Below are 23,446 nucleotides of genomic sequence, written 5' to 3'. Positions count from 1 at the left end.
TGACTGGAGTAATGATGCTGTAAATTATAAAATGGTCAAATAAGCAATAGTAAACCAAAATAATTGTACTTTATTTCTTTTGTTTAATTTTTTGGGGGAAATGGTCTGTGGCATTTAATAATTTGCATAAAGTATACTTTGACTTGACTATTCATCTACTAATATAAAAAGACTATTCAACCCTAAGAAATTAATACTTTTGTGACACATAGATGATGTTACACCTTATCTGTTCCTACTTCTACATTTAAAGAATGTTTTTTTTTTTTAATGTAAATGACACATCCTGTGATAAACCTTCACGTCATGAAATGTGAATTTCATATATGATTTAAAATGCCGTTGAAGTGAAACCTGCGGGTCCTACTATCACGCCTCCACATTAACATCTTTCCATTCTCTTGTCGCCATGGTGACACCATTATGGTTGTTAGCATGTCTTGATAACAGGTTGGTGTTAGTGGTCTGTGCTGTTATGGGATTCCGTCTTCCGCCAAGTTTGAAATGCAGTTTCCATATGGCGTAAAGGTTCCCAATGCCATACTCTACCTGGTCTCGTAGAGATGCACTGGGTCTAATTGGCCATTATCTTAGGACTGTCGACCCTCCTGGTCACAACCCTGTCAGGAGGATGAAAAAGCGTGGCGTGGCTTAGCTAGCTAACAAACAGTCTTTTTCACTGCAAAGGGGGAGACGGCTGAATGGCAGAGGGAGAATGATGCCGCCTTCATTAGTGGACAACCAGAACGGTTTGTTATCGCAATGCCATTCAATCTGTGCATCAATATTTTATTTGGATCATATGCACTGACATTATTTACAACCTCTGCAAAATATTTATGACCTTAGCTTGGTTATTTCTTATTTGGGCTGGGAATGGATTTGCCTCATAATGACATGAAGCTCTCAAACGAGTGCTCCGTCGAACCCAAAGATGTCAACGGGGTCAGAAAATGGGCTACAATGAGGTGAATCTCACAAAACCAGTCAAGAAATAGCATATTTTACTCCAAAATCACAAGAAAAAGTGTTGTTTTGGACAAAGTTTTTAAAATATCTGTTGAAATATTTAAACAGTGTTGGTAATTTCTTTAAAAAAACACTTATTTTGGGGTTAAAATGCACTGTTGTAACATGTGTTAATATTTTATGTCTAATTATTTACTTATGTGGTAAGTAGCAGGACCACTTACTACATAACTTACGTGTAATAAGCGGGATAATGTTCATCCAGCCGGTTGTTATTGCAGAATAAACCCCTTCAGTGCAATGCACTTGATCTTCCCGTCTGGGATTATTCTGCGATAATAATCGGCTGAATGTACATCATCCCTTGCATAACATATTTGGAATAGAATAATTACTTTGCACATTTCCTCCCCAAATTCTCATTAACAAAATGTTTCGATTACTGTAAAAAGTACTTCAGAGTTTATTCACTCAAATTTTGTAGGCAACGTGGGGGAGAGGACGCTGGCGTTGTCTGTTCGCCACTTCTCCACCCACAAATCATGTTAATGTACTATTAGATTTAGATTTTATTTTATTTTCTTATGTTTGTGACTAGTCTAACAGTCAAAGCTACAATTGGCGCTGTTGCTGATTGCTGGCAGCCACTGAGAGGACGTTGTTCGTCGTTTCGCCGTTTTCCACCACTTCTCTAATGTTTATGTTTGAATTGCTGCGGTTGGTTGGTTCTGGTTTGGAGGACATTTGATGTTTCTCGCCGCGACTGTTCACTGGTGGTCTCCCTTGGGCTTAAGCTGCATGGTGGCTGAAGTTTGCACCGGGCTAGCGTCATCTGGGCCATCGTAATCGGCGTCCGGCATGATGTTGGGATGTTCCACTTCTCGGCTGCGCCGCTGTTCCGTCCTGCATTGCGGCCGTGGAGCGGCTTGGACTTCTGCGCCGACCCCGGTGTGTCCACAGAAGTGCCCGGAAAAATGTTCTGCCTCCTGCATGGTGCTGCGGCGATCCCCATCGTTTGAATCGTCATGAAGACCCATCATCTGGTCTTCAGCTGTCGTGCCTCGGCGATGTCATCAGGACACACTGCCGCTGGGAGAAATTTAAAACATGGAGTGGACCACAGTGTGCTGCGGAGCTAACAGAGACTTCCACCATCAGCTGTTTTCTGTTCACCATCAGCTCTTTCTGTTCTGTTTTCTGTGTTGGTTGATTGTTTGTAGTATTCTATATTTTTACTTGTTATTCTTTTTTTTTGTGTTATTTTTCCCCCCCTTTGTTGCACTTTGAGATTCTTCGGAATGAAAAGTGCATTATAAATAAAATCTATTATTATTATTATTATTAAATGTTTGAAACGTGCATTCACACCACGGCCTCTAGTTTGGCAGTATAGGATAAGGGTGTAGGAAGTCAGGATGGCGCTGCATGTACACAGTCATGGGGTGTGGACTGGCGAGAGCCATCCAGGGACAGGCGATTTTCCATATGCAAAGGCTTACTGAGCTGTGATGCAGCCCATCAGAGAGCGCAGTGGTACAAACAAACAAAGGCACGGCTAATGGCTAATTAGCGAGTTATCCAGCGCCAGTTTAGACACCGGGAACGCTCAGTGGGGATATCAGCTTCGCCTCTCTGCTTTACATTAGCCCAGAAATGTTAGTGCAAGGAATTGTTTCACTTTGCGTGCTTTCACAACTGAAGGAACGTTTTCATTATCAGCAATGTGTGAAACTTTTCAAACTTGTTTTCACAAACAGCTTCTGCACTGAAAGAAATGATTTGCTGGCTGACCTGGACAGTGCTGCTTCTTCCTGAGAGGCGTAATGTTTTGACCACTACAACAGAAAGCCTTTAAAAAATTGCATTCAAGCTATCTGCAATGCCCCCTCGTGCTTTAAGATCCGACACGCGCCTCTCCAAGTAATGAAGCGAAATTGAATTACAAGGCCATCCCTCATGTTGGAAATCTTTGTTGGGCCTTTCAAGTGCACTTTGACGAAAAAGAACCATTGAATTAAAAGCTCTTTAGGCCTGTCACTTTCTCTTCTTTTTTCCCTTTTTTTGCCGTCAGGAGACTGAAAATCCCGTTGGACAGTTCATCTTGAATAATATTTGTGTAGTATTTTTAAGATGAAAATCCCTCACTTAGAGTAGGAGCTTCTTGCTTCAGTATTCGTATCCCAGCGGACAACGAGGAGGAACAACAGCTGGAGGAAATTATGCATGAAAAGCTCCGCTCCTTTATTAATTACCCACTCATGCAATTAATTGACTTTCTTTTCCCGTGAACTTTGTCTCTTACGTCTCTTCCCTCCCGCTCTTTTCGAATAGAAAAACCAAATTAGTCATAAACTGAGTAAACAAACAGATTGACAGACTTAGCATTACTTCTGTTTACCCAACACGTACTTATTATTTCACAAGGCTCCCAGTGACCACATCATTCCACAAGTTCTCAATAAAACCATTTTATTTAAAGTTAATTTTTATTCATTCTTAGAAAAGGCTTAAAGCAAACCAAACTTCTATTATGAGATATTTTAATATGCACACCAGTGTATACTGTGAATTTACCCAGATCAGATTTTTTTTTTTACAAAACTACAAAACTACTCTGGAAATATGTTGCCTGTATGTATGTACAACTGGTGGCACACTCTAATCAGCTATTCAACTCAAAACACCTGCAAAGGCCTTTAAATGGTCTCTAAAGCCTAGTTCACACTGCCCGATTTTTGCCCCGATTTTGAGTCGCCGACAGGTTTTGTGAAATCGCCGACAAATGCTCGAGATCACAGGCAAATCGGTGCTCGTGCACGCGAGTGACAATCACGCAGTGTGAATAATCAAAGACGCGATCAGAGAGAATCGCCGACGAGTCGCCGACGCCGGTGAGATATTTGGCATGCTAAATATCTGGACCTGTCTGCGATTGAAACTCCTGCTGTGTGAACTGCGTTCTGACTGAAAATGACATCGGCGATGACCGACAGCCAATGAGAGAGTGAGATACAGGGCAGCGGGAGGTTCAGGGAGGAGTTATAGAGCAGAATATCAGTATTTTAATAGATATATTTACAATTCTATTAAACAGAAACAAAGGCCAAACATTTGCACATTTGCACATCCAGCCACAGCAGCAGCACATTACAAAATTGTTTATTGACCTCAAACTGTCTTTGCAGAACACAATCCTGGCTCCCTCTGTCTCTCCAGCAATTTCTTCCGCCATAATCTTTTTTCTTTTTCTCCACAAATCAGCGCACACAATTTGAAGCAAACTTTTTGCAGTTTATCATTTTTAATAACAATTCTAAGTCTTGCGCGAGAATTCCGGTCTGACGCACGTGTGATCTCGCTTTGTATACTTGTCACATCGCACGTGTGTTTGGGAAACGTAGTTTGCGCACCGGAGAGATAGAGAGTTGTCGGCGATTCTTCCTCTTGTTCAGTCATGCAGTGTGAACTCCTCTGTCGTCAAACCATCGTGCAGTGTGAACACAGCAGTGACTGAATGATACCCCAGATAGTCATGCAGTGTGAAAAGAGCAGTGACCCGACGAGTTTGAAAATCGTGCAGTCTGAACTAGGCTTCAGTCTAGTTCTGTAGGCTACACAATCATGAGGAAGACTGCTGACTTGACACTTGACCATTGACATCTTGCACAAGGAGGGCAAGACACAAAAGGTCATTGCAAAGGAGACTGGCTGTTTACAGAGCTCTGTGTTCAAGCACATTAATAGAGAGGTGAAGGGAAGGAAACGTGGTAGAAAAAAGTGTACAAGCAATAGGGATAACAGCACCCTGGAGAGGTTTGGGAAACAAAACCCATTGGAAAATTTGGGGGAGATTCACAAAGAGTGGACTGCAGCCGGAGTCAGTGCTTCAAGAACCACTATGCACAGATGTATAAGACGTGTGTGTGTGTGTGTGTGTCATGTATGTAACCCTTGCTGGCCAGATGATTTGCAATGACACATTTTTAAATAATTAGTTGTCATTCTCATAAAAAAGTCAATTAAATTCAAAATGATGTACGATTTGTGTGAATCAAATCAAAACATGACATCTGTTTGAAGTGGATCGAGTCAGCAAAGTCAATTTAGAGAAAAATCGAGTTAAAGTTTTCTAAAGGTTCCTAAACAAAATCACAGAGCAACCATACCTTAAAATCCTGTAATAACACCAAATTTGGCACACACTAAGTCAAACAAAAAACAATTTAATAAAAAAAAGCTTTTTCCCGGCTTTTTTCCCATGATACCACAATTGTTTGATTAATAATTATTAAGACCTACTGTACCATACAGATCTAAAAATAATGTTACGCATCAGATGTTTTTCCCCAACAATTAACAAAACATTCACTTGAGACATAACAGATAATGTTTGCATGAATACTCACCAAGACCGATATTTTGTAATACTTTAATTCTATGTAAATGTGTATATCGGGAACCCGAGCTGTCAGAGGCTTTTTTGATCGTGTGCTTTATTAAGAGTCAGATGGTTTTGTTTACATCAGCATGAGTTTGAATATCACCTTTTATTGGTTCAGACTCAAGCCATTAAGAATTCATTATGAATATTCACAAAGCGTGCTGAGGGGAAGCGCAGTCGTCAAAAAGTGAGCAGAGAAAAACGACATTTTTCAACATTTTTCTTTTTTTTTCTCCTCACAGCATTTGCCGAACTCCAAACCGACATCCACGAGCTTACCCAGGAGCTGGATGGGGCAGGTATCCCATTCCTGGACTACCGAACCTATGCCATGAGAGTGCTGTTCCCCGGCATTGAGGACCACCCGGTGCTCAAGGAGATGGAGGTACGGGTCAGTACATCGCCATCACCATGGTACCCCTAGAGCAGAACTAACAATGTAATCAAAAATCAGCCGACCACTACTAATACTCGAAAAACAACATCATTCCCTCACATATGGCTGAAATTGTATAAACTATAATAACGGCATTGTCATCTGATCAACACTCTTGCAAGGTCATAATGTATATTGTAAATTTGGTTACCATTCTTTTTGACATCAATGGCTTCCGATAAATGGGGTCAGGGACTCACTGGGAAAAAATACAGTTTGAACCTGCAATTTGGAGTTAATAGAGTTCAATACATTACAGATTGTGACCTCTTGTACTATAGAGCCAGATGCTAATGACTGACACATAACAGCACGAGCTAAAGAAAACAACGAGACTAAACGAGCAATTGCAAAACCTCAAAACGCACTGGTCAGCGTAATTAAATACTCCATTACTCAAACATGCTACGTCCATCGGCCGTACGGCAGGTCATGCTGTTGGCTTGCAGTAGGATCACATGTTTATTATTTCATCTGGGGTTTGTTTTCACTGTATTTGCCCCCGAGTCCCCGGCGTAATCAAGTACCTATGCGCACGGCTCAGACCCTTATTGCTCTGTGTAGCTTCTCGCCCCAAAGCAACCTACAGTACAATCGGCCTCCCCGAGAGGCTGCAAATTTCATTCGGCTCAGCAGAGAAGAATTGAGGCACTTTATTAGTCTGTGTTGTCGGAAAAAAGGCCTTTGTCAGGTTACATGGTATATAAGGTGCTGAAGGGGACAATAACAGACGCCGGTTCGCTTTGAAGTCTGATTCCGGCATCCTAGCGAGGAGATTTTATTTGTTTGTTTTTGTTTTTTGGAATTTCACAGCTGTATAATCCATACAGCCGCTTTAATCCAAAGACAAGTTCCCTGCAACAATGCGAGATAATTATAGTTTTATATTTGTGAAGCAGAATTTGGCACCAATGAGATTTCACTGTGGGCGGGGCTATTCAGTAGAGAAATATGCACGCGGATTGGATTCTCTTGTCTTTTTCGGACACACGTAAGATGTGTTACTTTTATGATGTTTGTGAAAATATGTAGCTTCAAGAAAATGTACAGGTAAAGATGTATTAGAAGTTGAAGCAGATGAAAAGTGACAGGTGCCTCCCTGCGGATCATGGAAGGACACAATGCCACTTTTCGCTCCTGGACATAGAGGTCACTTCTGCTTCCTGCTGAACTCTTTCTCTCTCTGTCTTTCCTCAGCTGCATCTCGCCCTCACTCTGCATTTCCTTCTGTTGTGTTTTGAGCTGCTAGCATTTTGGATTCCCTTTGATGTCAATCAGAAAGCGGCACGTCCCTCATGTGGACTTCTGCTTGAACGCTGTTTGCTCTAATAAAGGACTTTGACTTTGTGTTTCAGAAAGGCAGTATGTGTCAATCAAAAACATTAAAAGCAATGTGAAATGGAAATTGACCTTATTTACTTTCTTTAAAAAAAATCCACTAGTTTTACAGTCCACACCTCATCACTGAATGTTATAATACTTTGCTTTTTTCATTTTTTTTTTTTCATTTGCTATTTGTCAGATAGTCCCACCCCAAAAAAACTTTTTGGTATGACATTTAAAAGTTTGGGATGAGAAAGATATATACACCGATCAGGCATAACATTATGACTGCTGACAGGTGAAGTGAATTATTGATTATCTCTTCATCACAGCACTTGCCAGTGGGTGGGATATATAATTTGTTGATGTGTTAGAAGCAGGAAAAATGGGCAAACGTAAGGATTTGAGCAAGTTTGTCAAGGGCCGAATTGTGATGCTAGACGAGCATCTCAAAACTTCAGCTCTTGTGGGGTGTTCCTAGTCTGCAGAGGTCAGTAGCTATCAAAAGTGGCCCAAGGAAGAATATCATGGGCGGCCAACACTCATTGATGCACGTGGGGAGTGAAGGCTGGCCCTTGTGGTCTGATCAAACAGATGAGCAACTGTAGCTCAAATTGCTGAAGAAGTTATTCCTGGTTCTAATAGAAAGGTGTCAGAATACACAGTACAATGCATATGGGGCGGCATAGCCACAGACCAGTCAGGGTGCCCACCCCCGAAAACGGCAACAGTGGACACGTGAGCATCAGAACTGGACCACGGAGCAATGGAAGAAGGTGGCTTGGTCTGATGAATCACATTTTCTTTTACATAACATGGATAACCGGGTGTGTCGTTTACCTGGGAAAACATGGCACCAGGATGCACTATGGGAAGAAGGCAAACTGGCGGAGGCGTTGTGATGCTTTGGACTTAAAAAAAAAAAGTACTTCATACTTTTATTTCCAAAATGTTCCATTCAATTTATCAAAGGGACACTAAAGGCATTTATAGTATAACAACATATTTCTGCTTTTCTTTTGAACTTTCTATTTATTGAATACTGAAAGACAAATTTACCTCAAAAGCATTGCAAACTATTTTCAATAGTTCTCGAAACTTTTAAACGGAAGTGTAGATTAATTTCCCGAATGAGACCCAATGTTGTGAAAGAATTTATAGCCTTTAAAAAGATCATGTTAAATTGAATTGATGTTTTCTTTTTGTTTAACAAAACATATCTGTCATAATTTATTCTACACTGTATAATGAGTTGCTCTGTGTGTTTTCCCACAGGTGCAGGCTAATGTCGAGAAGGCCTTGACTCTATTTGGTCAACTCCTCACCAAGAAGCACTTCCTGCTGACATTTATCCGCACGCTCGAAGCTCAGCGCTCCTTCTCCATGCGTGACCGTGGCAACGTGGCATCACTCATCATGACAGCTCTACAGGGAGAGATGGAGTACGCTACAGGAGTCCTCAAACAGCTGCTCTCTGACCTCATCGACAAGAACCTGGAGAGCAAAAACCACCCTAAACTGCTGCTCAGGAGGTGGGAGAGAACACACACACAGACTGATATACAGAGTTAGCCATTCAAAACAGAGGTTGTTTAGTTTTAAACACTTAAAGGTAGAGTAGCAAAAATAGCCACTGTGTCTGAGATTGAATTATTCCCTGCTATATAGTATGCAGGTAAAAAAGTGTCTGGATGACCTAAGAGTTTTCATGTGAACATGGCAGATGTCCAAATTTAGAGCATATTTTCAATTCAAATTTAAATGTAGTACCTACTCAGACAGTATTTGATTTCAGAGGGTCATAGAGAGGGTAAAATATAGTTCTTTAAGACTGAATCATGATTTTTGTGCAAGAAACCTTGACTGTCATTTTAAGTAGACTACCAAAATTCTACAAAATTCCCAGCCTGGAAATGCCACGTCAAATGTTCTCCCCGAAACAAAAAAGTTCATGTAAGTCAATACTCTCCATCTCACCCGAATGTCAATCCGGATCTAGCACACTTACCGAAGTGCACTAATGAGCTATTCAGGACACTCGCCCCTCATGAAATACCTGTTGTCCCACTCCATTCACCTTATCTTCCCTTCACCGTTTTATTAATGAGCATATCATTTAATAATAGGCCCTTATGTAAGGAAGTAATGGGAGTTGGTAAGTCTATGTGAATGCATTATTGAACAGCAGAAAAGGCTCCTGGTGGGCCTGAGGGAGGATGGAGCCACAGTCAGCAGCCTACGCTAGCAGTCGCTCTCGTTTGCCAGCTACAGATGAATTAGGAGCATTGAAGTCCATTAATTACGGCATGCTTTAATTACTTCTATTCTGGGGAAGCTTTTGGGGGGTCTTTGGCTAGCGACAGGTTGGCCATTAATGGAAGACGTCGCCCAATCACTGTAATTGTCTGGTCTTAATGAAGATTGGTGGTTTGTTTTTCACAAGTGCCACATTAGAAGGCTTTTATTTACTTTTGGATGGCTTTTTTATTGTTTGAATTGGAATTCATATTATCTCTTTTCCTGTGCTTTTAGGACCGAGTCTGTTGCTGAGAAGATGCTTACAAACTGGTTCACTTTTCTTCTGTACAAGTTCTTAAAAGTAAGTGTGTACAGTATGTATGATATTGTTCAGGTGTTGGGGTCATTTTATTATTATTATTATTATTATTATTATTATTATTATTATTATAAAGTTTATATTTAAAATGATTATAAATAATTGTATTCAGTTGAGAATCTTGAAAAAAATATCACAGCAGAATTTAAACTTAGCATCAAAGGAATATTGTTGTTTTCACATTTGGATTCATAAGTCTGACTTAAGCTTATGAGCCAGTTCTTCTGAAGAATCAATCAGATACATTTTGAATCTGTATGATTTGTTTGAATTAGTGCTCTCAAATCGATTAATTGCCATTAATCACATCCAAAATAAAAGTTTGTGTTTACATAATATATGTTTGTGTTGTATATAATTATTATGTATATATAAGTACACACTCCTGCATATTTATATTTATATATAAAATATTTATATAAAATATAAATTTAATTAGTATATATACAGTATATACATGCAAATATTTCTTAAATATATATATATATATATATATATATATATATATATATATATATATATATATATATATATATATATATATATATATATATATATATATATATATATATATATATATATATATATATATATATATACATGAATGAGTGCGTGTGTGTGTAGATATACTATGGCAGAGTAATAATTATACCAGTGTTGGGCAAACAACTCTAAAACTTTCTAAAGCTTCTCATAAGTAAAAGTAGTTAAGTTACATCCAAGCTACCCGTCTGAAAAAGGTAGTTAGCTACACTACAAATTACAATCAAAAAGTACTATAACTAGCTACATTAAAAACATTTTTTCGTTTTTTTGTTTTTGTTTTTTATTTTACGACATTTACAAATAACTAAATACTTTTTAATGAAGAATGTTATTAAAATATTTGGAGTATAAAACGACGCAATGCGATTAAGATTTCAAAGAGTATAGGGTGAATTCAGGTTGATTGGGACACTTTTTCCCCAGTTATTCCAATGGCAAAATTGGTCCAAATCAATACTCAAATATAGTCTATATCTCAAACCGGCTGTCAAAGTACAAAATTGCTACAAATTTAACATCAGTGCAAGAACAATTAAATACTCAGGAGTCAGGGTAAGTCTAAAAATGCAGGTTAAACTCAAAGCACATGTAGAGATGGAGCACGCAGCATTTTGAACAGAAACGCTCTGAGACGCCAGTCATAAACTGCTACCATTTCTGACCCACTCCATGTCTTCTGACAGATTGCGCATCATGTGTATTGCCTTACTCATGCTGTTACTTTTCATAATCAACATTGATAAAATAAAAAAAATAGCATTATAATATTTGACATAATATGAAAATAATTTGAAAAGTACAAAAGGTTTTTTTTAATGGCTACAACAAGTATAGACGTTGTTTTACCAGTAAACATGAGTGGTTTATGAGTGGAGCGTTCGCTTGGGCAGAGAGCGGAGTATTGAGCTGAGCGTCAGCTTCACTCATTACAGGCTCATCACTCGTCAGAACACAAAAGGAAATGTAGCTTTTGGCCGCGCTGCACCGCTACTTGCTGGATGAAGTAGTTAGCTACTGGAAAAGCTACACTATTTAAAAAATTAACTGAGCTACTGACAAGCTACTGAAATAATGTAGTTAAGCTAGTAGTGTCGCTTGCGTAGCCACATGTTCAGACTGACATCTGAGGCTGAGAATAGCTACTGCCCAACACTGAATTATACACAATACACACACACATATTATGTAAACGCAAACTTTTATTTTGGATGAGATTAATCACGATTAACAGATTTGACAGCACTAGTTTGAGACTTTGTTGTTGATCCCATTGACTTTTATCATATGGACAAAACCATTTGAAACCTTCAAAATATCAGCTTTTCGGTATTCTGTAAAAAGAAAGTCTTACAGATTTGAATTACTCACTGCTGAAAAAAAGAAAGAAAAAACCCAAACACACATGCAAAAGCTCAAAAATGAATTTGCACTCTGTATTCTACACGAAGGGCAACCAGAGAGCCTTCAACATTATGAGACAAATTAAGAGACAGAAGCTGTCTGTCAGGGGGGCTGGCAGGTCAAAGGCCATCCCTAGCGGCCCCTCTGCATCTGCATCTCTTAGCTCCCTCTCCTTTTATATACTCCTGTACTCTGCTTGCCCCCATCCTGCTTCGCTCCATGACGCCACTCAGAGTGTGATTGAGCTGCAGGATGTCGCATCCTCCCCTGTCTGTCTGTCTCTCTTGCACTCTTACATTAGCAGCTCTCTAGTTTTATTACTTCAATCATGCAGGGCTCAGCGTGAACTGGAAGAATTTTAATCAACAGGAAACGGGTGTCTAGAATACTTTTACATCATAGAAATTCATTTAAAGAGGACAAATTGAACGTGCTCTTGTATTATTTGGCAACATAGAATGTAGTTGTTTATAAAGGAATAGTTCACCCAAAATATGAAAATTGTCAATTTATTTACAATACTACAACTAATAATATACTGATATCAGACAAGTGACCATAAATGTAACACCTGACAAGGTGTATTCTATATATATATATATATATATATATATATATATATATATATATATATATATATATATATATATATATATATATATATATATATATATATATAGTGGGTACGGAAAGTATTCAGACCCCCTTAAATTTTTGACTGTTATATTGCAGCCACTTGTTCATTTTTTCTCATTAATGTATACACAGCACCCCATATTGACAGAAAAACAGATATTGCAGATTTATTAAGAAAGAAAAACTAAAATATCACATGGTCCTAAGTATTCAGACCCTTTGCTCAGTATTTAGTAGAAGCACCCTTTTGATCTAATACAGCCATGAGTCTTTTTGGGAAAGATGCAACAAGTTTTTCACACCTGGATTTGGGGATCCTCTGCCATTTCTCATTGCAGATCCTCTCCAGTTCTGTCAGGTTGGATGGTAAACGTTGGTGGACAGCCATTTTCAGTTCTCTCCAGAGATGCTCAATTGAGTTTAAGTCAGGGCTCTGGCTGGGCCATTCAAGAACAGACACAGAGTTGTTGTGAATCCACTCCTTCGTTATTTTAGCTGTGTGTTTAGGGTCATTGTCTTGTTGGAAGGTGAACCTTTGGCCCAGTCCGAGGTCTTGAGCACTCAGGAGAAGGTTTTCGTCCAGGATATCCCTGTACTTGGCTCCTTTCATCTTTCCATTGATTGTAACCAGTCGTCCTGTCCCTGCAGCCTAAAAACACCCCCACAGTATGATGCTGCAACCACCATGCTTCACCGTTGACACTGTTCTGGACAGGTGCACAGCACAGCACAGGTGGACGGACAGCAGTGTTTGGTTTTCTCCACACATATCACTTAGAATTAAGGCCAACAAGTTCTATCTTGGTCTGCTTAGACTAGAGAATCTTATTTATCACCCTCTTGGAGTCCTTCAGGTGTTTTTTTAGCAAACTCCATGCAGGCTTTCATGTGTCTTGCACTGAGAAGAGGCTTCCATTGGGTCACTCTGCCATAAAGCCCCGACTGGTGGAGGCTGCAGTGACGGTTGACTCTCTACAGCTTTCTCCCATCTGCATCTCTGGAGCTCAGCCACAGTGAACTTTGGGTTCTTCTTTACCTCTCACCAAGGCTCTTCTCCGCCGATAGCTCAGTTTGGCCGGACGGCCAGCTCTAGGAAGGGTTCTGGTCCTCCCAAACATCTTCCATTTAAGGATTATGGAGGCCACTGTGCTCTTAGGAACCTTAAGTGCAGCAGACATTTTTTTGTTACCATGGCCAGATCAGTGCCTTGCCACAATTCTGTCCCTGAGCTCTTCAGGCAGTTCCTTTGACCTCATGATTCTCATTTGCTCTGACATGCACTGTGAGCTGTAAAATCTTATATAGACAGGTGTGTGGGTCTCCTAATTAAGTCCAATCAGTATAATCAAACACAGCTGGACTCAAATTAATGTGTAGAACCATCTCAAGGATGATCAGACGAAATGGATAGCACATGAGTTAAATATATATGAGTGTCACAGCAAAGGGTATGAATACTTAGGACCATGTGATATTTCAGTTTTTCTTTTTTTTAATAAAACTGCAAAAAAAGCCAACAATTCTGTGTTTTTCTGTCAATATGGGATGCTGTGTATACACATTAATGAGAAGGAAAAAAAACTTTCCGTACCCACTGTAATATATAATATAATATATATAAGAGCAGCATGAATATTTTGCCTAATATGTTTCTTTAAGATCAAATCAGCCAACTCCGATTTGCTCATTTGAAGTCAGTTTCAAGCTCTGTCTGTTTACAGGCCTCATTTGGCTCCTTTGCTAGCTGACAAAAGTTCAGAAGCAGACAGTTTGTGATCGCTAATTAGCATTAGGAAAAGCAGCGCTGTTTTAGATGGATGGGATTGTGGCATGAGTTAGTGGAACTGACAAGCTGTTGTCACCAACACACAGCTTGTAATATCACATATGATGACACGGCTCAGACAGCACAGTTGAAACAAACTGACACAAGTCAAACCTTCGCAGAAATCTCTCTCACAAAGTGCGTTTTTTTTATCAACATTCTGGCCACAGTGGTGCTTTTGAACGAGGTCTGCTCAAGGCTGTAGTGTGGAATAATTGATCTGCTAGCTCTGTATTTCAACAGGATATTTTCCTGCTACTGTTCATTAGCCCTATGGGTGGGTGAGGTCTGGCTATGTGGTCTGCTCTTTCTCGCTCTCTTTCTGTCTCTTTCTTTAATGAAGCTAGAGCGTGGGATGAGGTCTAGTCTCTCGGCCGTGTGCACTGCAGCGGGGGTCTCTAAGAGTGATGTATTCACGCTCCCTCTCGTTAGCAGCTGTCGGCTTAATTAGCACAGATGCTAACGAGACGTTAACAGCATATGGTGGGAGGGTAGGTGGAGTAAAACAGGATGAAGAGATGGAGGACACCAGAGGAAAGTGTTTTGTGTGGGTATGCGTGAGGCGGAGGAAGGCGGCGGGTTTCCTCGTTTCACCGTGCCCATCAATAATCACTGCGGTCGGGGGGTCGGTTGAGGAGGGATACAAGCCTGATGCGTCTCGCCTGTGACAGCAGTAATTCGTACGAGTCTTCTGCATTTAAATGTATATCAATCTTTGGAAATGATCAGATTTTGACTTTCAGAGTTCTGTCTATGTCTACAATTAATTGTAGTTTCAGGTCTTTTGTAGATTCTGCCTCAGAAACAATTAGCAAGTTTATTCATGGTAGCTTCAGGTTGTGTGTGGTAATGTGTAAATCACACTGTGTAATTTGAAGATACAATGAATACGATTGCTAATTGCTAGTTTCTGTCTCAGAAACTCATTACAGTTCATTGTAGCTTCAGATTCATTGTAGCTTCTGCCTTCAGAAACTAGCGATTAGCAAATCTTGTAGCTTCACATGTTGTGTGGTATAATGTGCATTTTACATAATGTATGCTACGTACAATCTGAATCTACAATGAATGTGTTTTTAATTTCTTCTTTTTTTTAGTTGCAGTACTTCAGCTTAAACGTATATAGTTATTTATTTAGTTGCCAAAGCAACATTTTTAATTCAAGTTTTTATTTTATTTTTTTATCTAACATTTATATTTAATTTGATTTCAGTTTAGTTTGTAGTTAACAAAAACAACTCGGTGGTTGGTTGATTTACATGTCGTCTTACTTCACTATAGGCCGCAGGTCAGACTACATGAGGCTAGCTAACTGCTAATGGATGCCTGATTCAAACAGAAACATAAATATGAATAATTAAGAAACTGAAAAACATAAAAGTTGTTTGTTAGAGAAAAATGTTAATGCTAATGTAGAAATCAGCCTATCAATCCACATCCCTGCCGCCTCTCTCTCTCTTTCTCTCTCCACACCTATTCGTTCATTTCACAAAGGGGTTTAAGTGCTTCCTCCCAATCGTTAACCTCCATCTATTGCTCTCTCTATTCCCTACGTTTAAACTGTTTGTCTTTTTTGAGAGGGGCTTTTTGAGGGTGTGAGAGGCTAATGGTTGTATTGATTGGCAAGTCCTTGTGATTATTTGAAAGCGGTGTGCCATTATAGCCGCTTGTTTTTCACATCTGAAGTGACAGTTTATCAGTAATCAAGTTTTGCTCAATATACATACCTGAAATGCATTTTATGTCCGCGAGCTACTGTGAAAGGAAAGAAGAGCTATTGATTGCGTCATCTTTTTGCTTTGTCTTTCACTTTTTATGAGGTGAAAAAAAAAAAACACGGTGCGTGTTTTCATGACAATGTGGAGTCCTAACAACTGTTGTTGTTTCTTTCTCTACAGGAGTGTGCGGGCGAGCCTCTCTTCATGCTGTACTGTGCTATTAAACAGCAGATGGAAAAAGGCCCTATAGACGCCATCACTGGAGAGGCCCGATACTCCCTCAGTGAGGACAAACTCATCCGACAGCAGATCGACTATAAGACGCTGGTCAGTGCAAGCACACACTCGGTGTACAGTGCACAACATTAGCTCACTCATCTGAAGGACATGCATATCGCTATATTACTATAAAAATTAATGTTTAGTAAAAAGGGTTTTTCACAGGTTAAATAACCCTGGTTCAACCTAAACCCTGGGTAAACATAATTCTTTACACCCAGGGTTAACAATTAATTCTGGTATTCACAAGCAGACGTTTCACACTGTACATTTCTAAACCCTGGGATAACATCCTTATTTGCATATTTACAGTGTCAGCGTCACTGATTGGATGAAACGAACATGCAACCTACACAGTTTACACGCCATCTAGCAAGTTTTTCTTGAATGGACTTTACAAGCTATAAATGAGCACGTTTACATGCACGTTCTTAAGCCGATTATGCCTAATAATCTGACAATGAACATGGTCATGTAAACGCGGTAACCCGTTTTCTTTTATCGGAGTATGGTCATAAACAGCGTAAGATTAAACCGGTTGGGACAGGTAGTTTTTTGCCTCTTACCCCGATTTTGTACTGCTTTTAAACGCATTAACCTGCTTTCTGTCAGCTTATTGAAGTGCGCATGAGTGATAGGTGGCAAAAACGTAAACTTCAAGCAGATTTAAACACATCCAGACAAAGCGAGCTAGCGTCTTGTATGAAATAAGGACATGTATCACAAACGCAGACTCTTTTAAGACCCAGAAAATTGTAAAGATGTGTTCTCATCTCATGCAGCAGAAGTAGTTTCAGTCAAAACGCCATCTGTATGTAATGTATTTTAATTAATCATAAAATGGCCCTGATATATCTCTAGACATTAAGAAATCGGCCAGGAACGGAATCGGTTCGGCCAGGATATTGTCATTTAAAAGTTGTTGTTGCAGCCCTCAACTGATGTTGATGTTTTGGCCTGAAGCTCCACCCTCCACCTATCTACCAATCACAAAGTCAGTAGTGTTTCGACATCCGGGTTGCCAGATCTGCTCTAGGTACCACAGCTGCAGTTACAAACGCTCCTGCTAGATCCTGCAGCCTATCTGGCAACCTTGAGTCAGGGATTTGAAAGTGATTGCCACAGTTTTGGCCACAGTCTTACATACACTACCTTTAACTACGACTTTTGCCTCAATAAACTCCTAATTTACTGCTTAGTAATAGTTAGTAAGGTAGTTTTTGTAGCATTTAAGTTTAGGTATTGGGTAGGATTAAGAGATCTAGAATAAGGTCACGCAGAATAAGGCATTAATATGTGCTTTATAAGTTATAATCAACAGCCAATATCCTAGTAATATGCATGCTAATAAGCAACTAGTTAACTGAACATTAAAATAAAGTGTTAACATATTTGCTTATCAGAGTAAAATTCTAACAGGAATCTCTAAATTAATTGAGTTGATTCTCTGTGCGCTTATTTGGAGTGTTTATACCTTTGTTGATGATATTCAAAATGTAGAGCATTCCAAATCAGTCACTTGTGAGCTTTTTTTAGAAAGCAGCTGCATGTGTAGGCTGCTCATTTGTTTTATCGAACAGAGCAATGGTGTTTTCAACTTACTTTTACAGTACTGAGTGCTTTAACTGATCAAACGAGAAGCTAATGATAAATTGCTCAGACTTATTTATCTCTTCTCTTTTTAGACACTTCATTGTGTGAACCCAGAGAACGAGAATGGCCCGGAGGTGACGGTGAAATGCCTGAACTGTGACACAATCACCCAGGTGAAAGAGAAGCTTCTAGATGCTGTGTATAAAGGAAGCCCCTACTCACAGAGACCCAAAGCTGGAGACATGGACCTGGGTAAGATCTCTTGAGAAAGAACCATTAGGTCATTCTAAACCCTGGATCGTAACATCCTGGCTTACCTTGTTTCATATTTCACACCGTTCAACTCTTTGCCCTGGTTTGCAATTAATCCTGGGCAGTTAGGTTCACATTCTTACATTCGGAAGCCCTGGGTTAATGTTCTCATTTGCATATTTATGAGGTCAATAAGATTGATTGATTTTAATAACTGCCTGTCCTTCTGAAAATGTTTACATGTTCAAGTGAAAGTTTGGCTGTGCAAAGCACATGACTATTTAATGAGGTCAGCGCTGAGGCAGTTTAATAATGTTGCTAAATAACATTCTAGCACTGCATCATTTCACACTGTATAGTGTGCACCTTTGCCGCTGCAGTTGGGGAGGGTTTCATAACCCAGGGTTAAAAGTGGTGCTAACTCTGTTTCAAAATTACAAGAGTGAAACGTTGCATAAACCGTGGTAATGAGTGGCCTTAGCCAGGGTTAAAAAGACGATTACCCAGGCTTAAATGCAGTGTGTAAAGCCCTAGAGAGATTTGCGGCTCGGATAAGTGGGTGGCAGTGCTGTTATGATTCAAGATGGATATATCAGTGGAATATTGCATGTTACATACGTCAATTAATCAAATAAATAAATTATTCAAATAATTATTGATTAATTAGTCTATTTATATGTTGACTTTATTACTAGAAAATGCATTTGTAATCTTCCATATGCATATTTCATATGCACTTCCATATTTCGATTATATATAAAAAATGTAAATATATAAATGTTATATATAAAATGTAATTAAATACGTTTTGATATTATTATAAGTGTATAATAGTGTGCTTAATGTGGATATTTTATTCTTTTTTTTTCTTTTCTTTTTTTTATGAATATCCTGTCCACTGAAGTTAAATATTTTTGAGCTCAATAATATGCACGAATTCAGGAGATGATACAGGAAGACTGATAGAGTTACAGTGTACATAAACTTTAGTTATATATTTAGACACAGATTATGATCACTGAACATTTACTGAACAGCTCAAACTGATTATTCGACAATTGTTGAGCTTTATTAAATTATTAAACAGAATTATTATCATCATCCCTGTTTCACGTTGCAATCAAATGCCTCTGTTCAGAGCAGGTACTGTCAGCTGATACAAATGTTCAGCTTATCAGCAGCTTGATATAAATGGATGCTGAAGTCACCGTTGTGGGCACCAGGGAAATAGACACTGAACCATATCATCCACAGCAAGATCCCATTAGCTAGAGCAGTTCCCAACATGATTGTCATCTGGCTCAGACTGAGTGATGCTATCAGCTGCAGATCTCTTCTGGCTTTGCTCTGTTCCTTGGCAGTTGTCTTTCAGAATCTGTTTCGAAATAAGAAACTGTGACTTCCTCCTGCAACAAACAAACAAACAAACAAGCAAACAGGAAGGTTGTTTATTGGAACGGTTTGCTTGTAAGAGGCTTACAATAGTTATTCCCATGACCTTGATCAGATCCTTCATTTAGATCTGACCCGGAGTCAGACTTATCGCTCGGCCTCTGTTAACAGCAAGTGCATGTTTTCAGTATGTTTTCAGCTATGAAAAGTGACTTCACTCTGCACAGGGAGATCCAGACAAGGTCTGCACAAGGTTATGAGCTCTAAATGAAGCGTTTCTAAAGAGGAAAGCTTCCCTCAAGTGGTCAGTCGTCCTTGCTGTGGGAGTGATGTGCGCGTGTATACACATAACTAGAGTTTGAGTGCAAAACTGTCCCCAAAAGTGAGCTAAATATGACCAAACTTTCTTTGGGAAGCATTTGGGGATGTCCTCATTTGGAACTTTGATTAATAAATAAGCAAATACTGTTTTTTAAAACATGAAATGTCACACACCTTCATGTTGTTTTCTGTTGCAGAGTGGCGCCAGGGGCGACTGGCGAGGATCATTCTTCAGGATGAGGATGTCACTACAAAGATTGATAATGACTGGAAACGGCTGAACACACTAGCACACTATCAGGTACGGTCACTGTCCTCACCTAAACGCTAATAAGGAAAATAAAGACGTTATAGTCGAAGAATGGCAGAATTTGGTGATGTACTCATGAGCATGGCAATATTCAGGTTTTCCATTGTGTGTGTGTGTGTGTTCGTGTGTTCATGTGTTCGTGTTCGCCAGGCCTGGAACATCATGGAAATATATAAAATGTCATGGAAATGTCTGTATTTATTATTATTTTTGTACAAAATTATATCTTTATTCCAAGAATTGTTACCTGGAATACAAATCGTGATGGAAATAATTTTTAAAAAACAATGACTGTAAATGTCATGGAAACTCGCCAGTCAAATAAGTTGGAAACACATTTAAAAGTTGTTTTATGTCCTTAACTACAAAACATAACCATTTAATCATACACTACTGGGCAAAAGTATTGAATAATATACATTATCTTTTAATGGTTTCCAATGTATCTAATGCTCATCAAAAATACAGTAAAATACTTTATTTATATATATATATATATATATATATATATATATATATATATATATATATATATATATATATATATATATATATATATAAATATTGCGCAGTGTTATATGATCCGTCAGAAAACATTCTAAAATGCTGATATGATACTCAATTATCAAAAAAAATGTTTTAATTATTCCAAACTATTGACTGGCAGTGTACCTCCATTATGATTTTTGTAGTGTTGTCACGTAATATATCTTTGATTTGCAGAATATAGTGCACTATAGAGAGTTTTGCAGTAATGTTGAATTCCTCACTGTCCTCAGGTAACAGACGGGTCTGTTATCGCCCTGGTGCCAAAGCAAAACTCCGCGTACAACATCTCAAACTCGTCCACCTTCACCAAGTCCCTCAGCAGATACGGTAAGAACTCTGTCTCGACTTCCTGTTTTGATGTTCCCCTCAGAACTTCCATGTCTCGTCTCCTCAGAGACTGTCTTCAGAAGAATGAGATCACGTCTACCATATTCACCCGAGAGATTTGTATTTATTGCACCCAGAAGCTCACCGGCCTCCATTTTCCCTTAAAAATGAGGAGTCGCACTAGAATCGCGTCCTCGTGTCTCGATTTCAAACAGCCGACGGACTTGATGTTTTTCAATGTTCTTTGTGATGATTTTGTTTTGTTTACAGAGCACTTTGGGTGCTTGTGCGAATAAGAGGTGATGATAGCACAGAACTGAAGGTGTTTTGTTCCTCATCCCAAAAAAAGGAAAGCGGATCAGAGAGAAAAAGCTGTTTAATGTTGTCTGGCCTTCTCAGAAGCGAGTATCAGTGATTGCCGCAGAATTACATGCACTCAAGCCATGGCTCTCTCATGGCAGACGTCCATTATATTTCCCTCTGAGAGGGGGCTTCATGTCTCAGATAATTCTCGGAGTGCTCAAACACCGGACACACATTCGTATTGTTGTTCAAGTTGTGTTTCGCTCGTTGCCATGGAAACGCCAGCAGTTTCCGCAGTCACTGTGGTGTCAAGAGTGACGCCAATGCGGATCATTGTCATTACATGATCTGATTGCATGATTTTTGAAATTTGTTTTTACTTGATTTCCTGAATATATGTAAGCTCCTGAAAATACCTTTGAACACTGTTCCAAATCCCTTCACACCCTGCTACAGGAAGTCAATTCATATCTTCAATACCCAAATGAACATTCCTCCCCAGCCTCCAGAATGGACATGGCGATAAGAGCAGTGGACAGATATGCATCTCCCTGGGCCTCCGTAATGAAGTTTGACACCCGTACCATTAATAATGAACGATGCATTCACAAGCCGCAGGAGAGAACAGAGGAAGTCTTATTTCTGCTCACTGGGTATTTTTATATATTCGTGTCATCCTTTATTACCCTGAGCTGAACATTATATGAGATTTGTGTCGCATTGAGGAACGAGATACAAACACTTGCTCATTGCTAGCTCCATGCAAGCGTGAATGGCCTGTTCGACCAGAAACATACTCATAAAAATATAGAAAACCTCGTTCTGCAAAGGCATTTGATGACCAATATGTTTTTTTTTTTGTGTGTCTGATTTCAATATAAGCAGTATAACTGATACAATGTTGATATATGCATGAGCAAATGACACATAAACGTCTGCTAAAAAGGTTGGGATAGATAAGATTTTTTTTATGTATTAATATGCTCATTAAGGCCACATTTATTAAAAATTAAAAATAAAGTAAAAAATTTAATATTATGAAAAAAATATAACTATTTAAAAGAAATGTTTTCTATTTTAATGCATTTAAAAAAAAAAATTATTCCTGTGACGCAAAAAAAACGTCTGTGTCACCTTTAGAAATCATTCTAATATGCTGATTTGTTGTCCCCCCCCTCTCTCTCTTTCTCTCAAACACACACACACATACATTTGTTTTTGTTAATCGTGTGGATATTCCATAGGTGTAATGATTTTTACACTGTACAAACTGTATTTTCTATCCCCCCACACTGCCCCTGCCCCTAAACCTAGCCATCACAGGAAACATTCTGCATTTTTACTTTCTCAAAAAAACTCATCCTGTATGATTTATAAGCATTTTGAAAAGTGGGAAAAGGTTTTGAAAAGCATTTTGAATGTCCTAATATTTCATCCTCTCCTTGTAATACCTATGTCATACCCGTGTCATTGTACACATTTGTGTCCTCATATTTCCCGAAAACACACACACACACACACACACACACACACACACACACACACACACACACACACACACACACACACACACACACACAAGTATATTAGAATGATTTCTGAATTATCTGTCACATGAAATCACAGAAATCATTGTAATATTCTGATTTGTTGCTCTCTCTCTCACACACACACACACTCTATCACACACACACACACACACACACACACACACTCTCTCTCTCTCTCACACACACACACACACACACACTATGAACATGCATTATGTCTTTATTAATTATGAATGTCACTTGATTTATTTAATGTATCTTTGCTCGAAAAAAATATAAATTTCTTCCAAACTTTTGAATGGATTCTTAAATGGAAAGCGAGCGTTTACTTTACTTTACTACAATGTACTAAAATAGTCTCCAAATGGCCATCAGTTGGCCTGGCTGGCATATTGTTCTATTACTGGCAAAGCATTGTAAGCATGTGGTTGTATATTACCGTTGACTGTGATAGTAAATGTCTTTTGTTGGACTAGTTGTTAGTTTTCAGTTAGTTACACATATGAAAACTTGTTTAAACTTGCTCCATCAGTGGTTGACTTGAACTAGAAAACTGACTGTAGAAGAACTTTTATGCTAATGTTCATTCTTGTGACAACACTAGAAACAGGCTTGCATTGCATCATGAATTGCGTTCTGACACATCTGTGCATGAATA

General features: G+C 38.9%; 1 protein-coding gene across 1 annotated transcript in view; it reads left to right on the top strand.

Annotated features, from left to right (window-relative positions):
- plxna1a (plexin A1a) overlaps positions 1-23,446 on the top strand; it is a 259,133-nt gene that overhangs the window by 223,346 nt on the left and 12,341 nt on the right. Inside the window, exons 23-29 of the mRNA XM_067445763.1 lie at positions 5,653-5,795; positions 8,445-8,701; positions 9,702-9,768; positions 16,093-16,239; positions 17,877-18,036; positions 19,947-20,050; positions 20,839-20,935. Coding sequence (XP_067301864.1) covers positions 5,653-5,795; positions 8,445-8,701; positions 9,702-9,768; positions 16,093-16,239; positions 17,877-18,036; positions 19,947-20,050; positions 20,839-20,935 — 975 coding nt within the window. The remainder of the gene's footprint in view (positions 1-5,652; positions 5,796-8,444; positions 8,702-9,701; positions 9,769-16,092; positions 16,240-17,876; positions 18,037-19,946; positions 20,051-20,838; positions 20,936-23,446) is intronic.

This window comes from Pseudorasbora parva, chromosome 6, assembly GCF_024679245.1.
Source record: "Pseudorasbora parva isolate DD20220531a chromosome 6, ASM2467924v1, whole genome shotgun sequence".
In the NCBI taxonomy this organism is placed as follows: domain Eukaryota; kingdom Metazoa; phylum Chordata; class Actinopteri; order Cypriniformes; family Gobionidae; genus Pseudorasbora; species Pseudorasbora parva.
The sequence above is the reverse complement of the archived record's forward strand: the minus strand, read 5'-3'. Positions and strand labels throughout refer to the sequence as shown.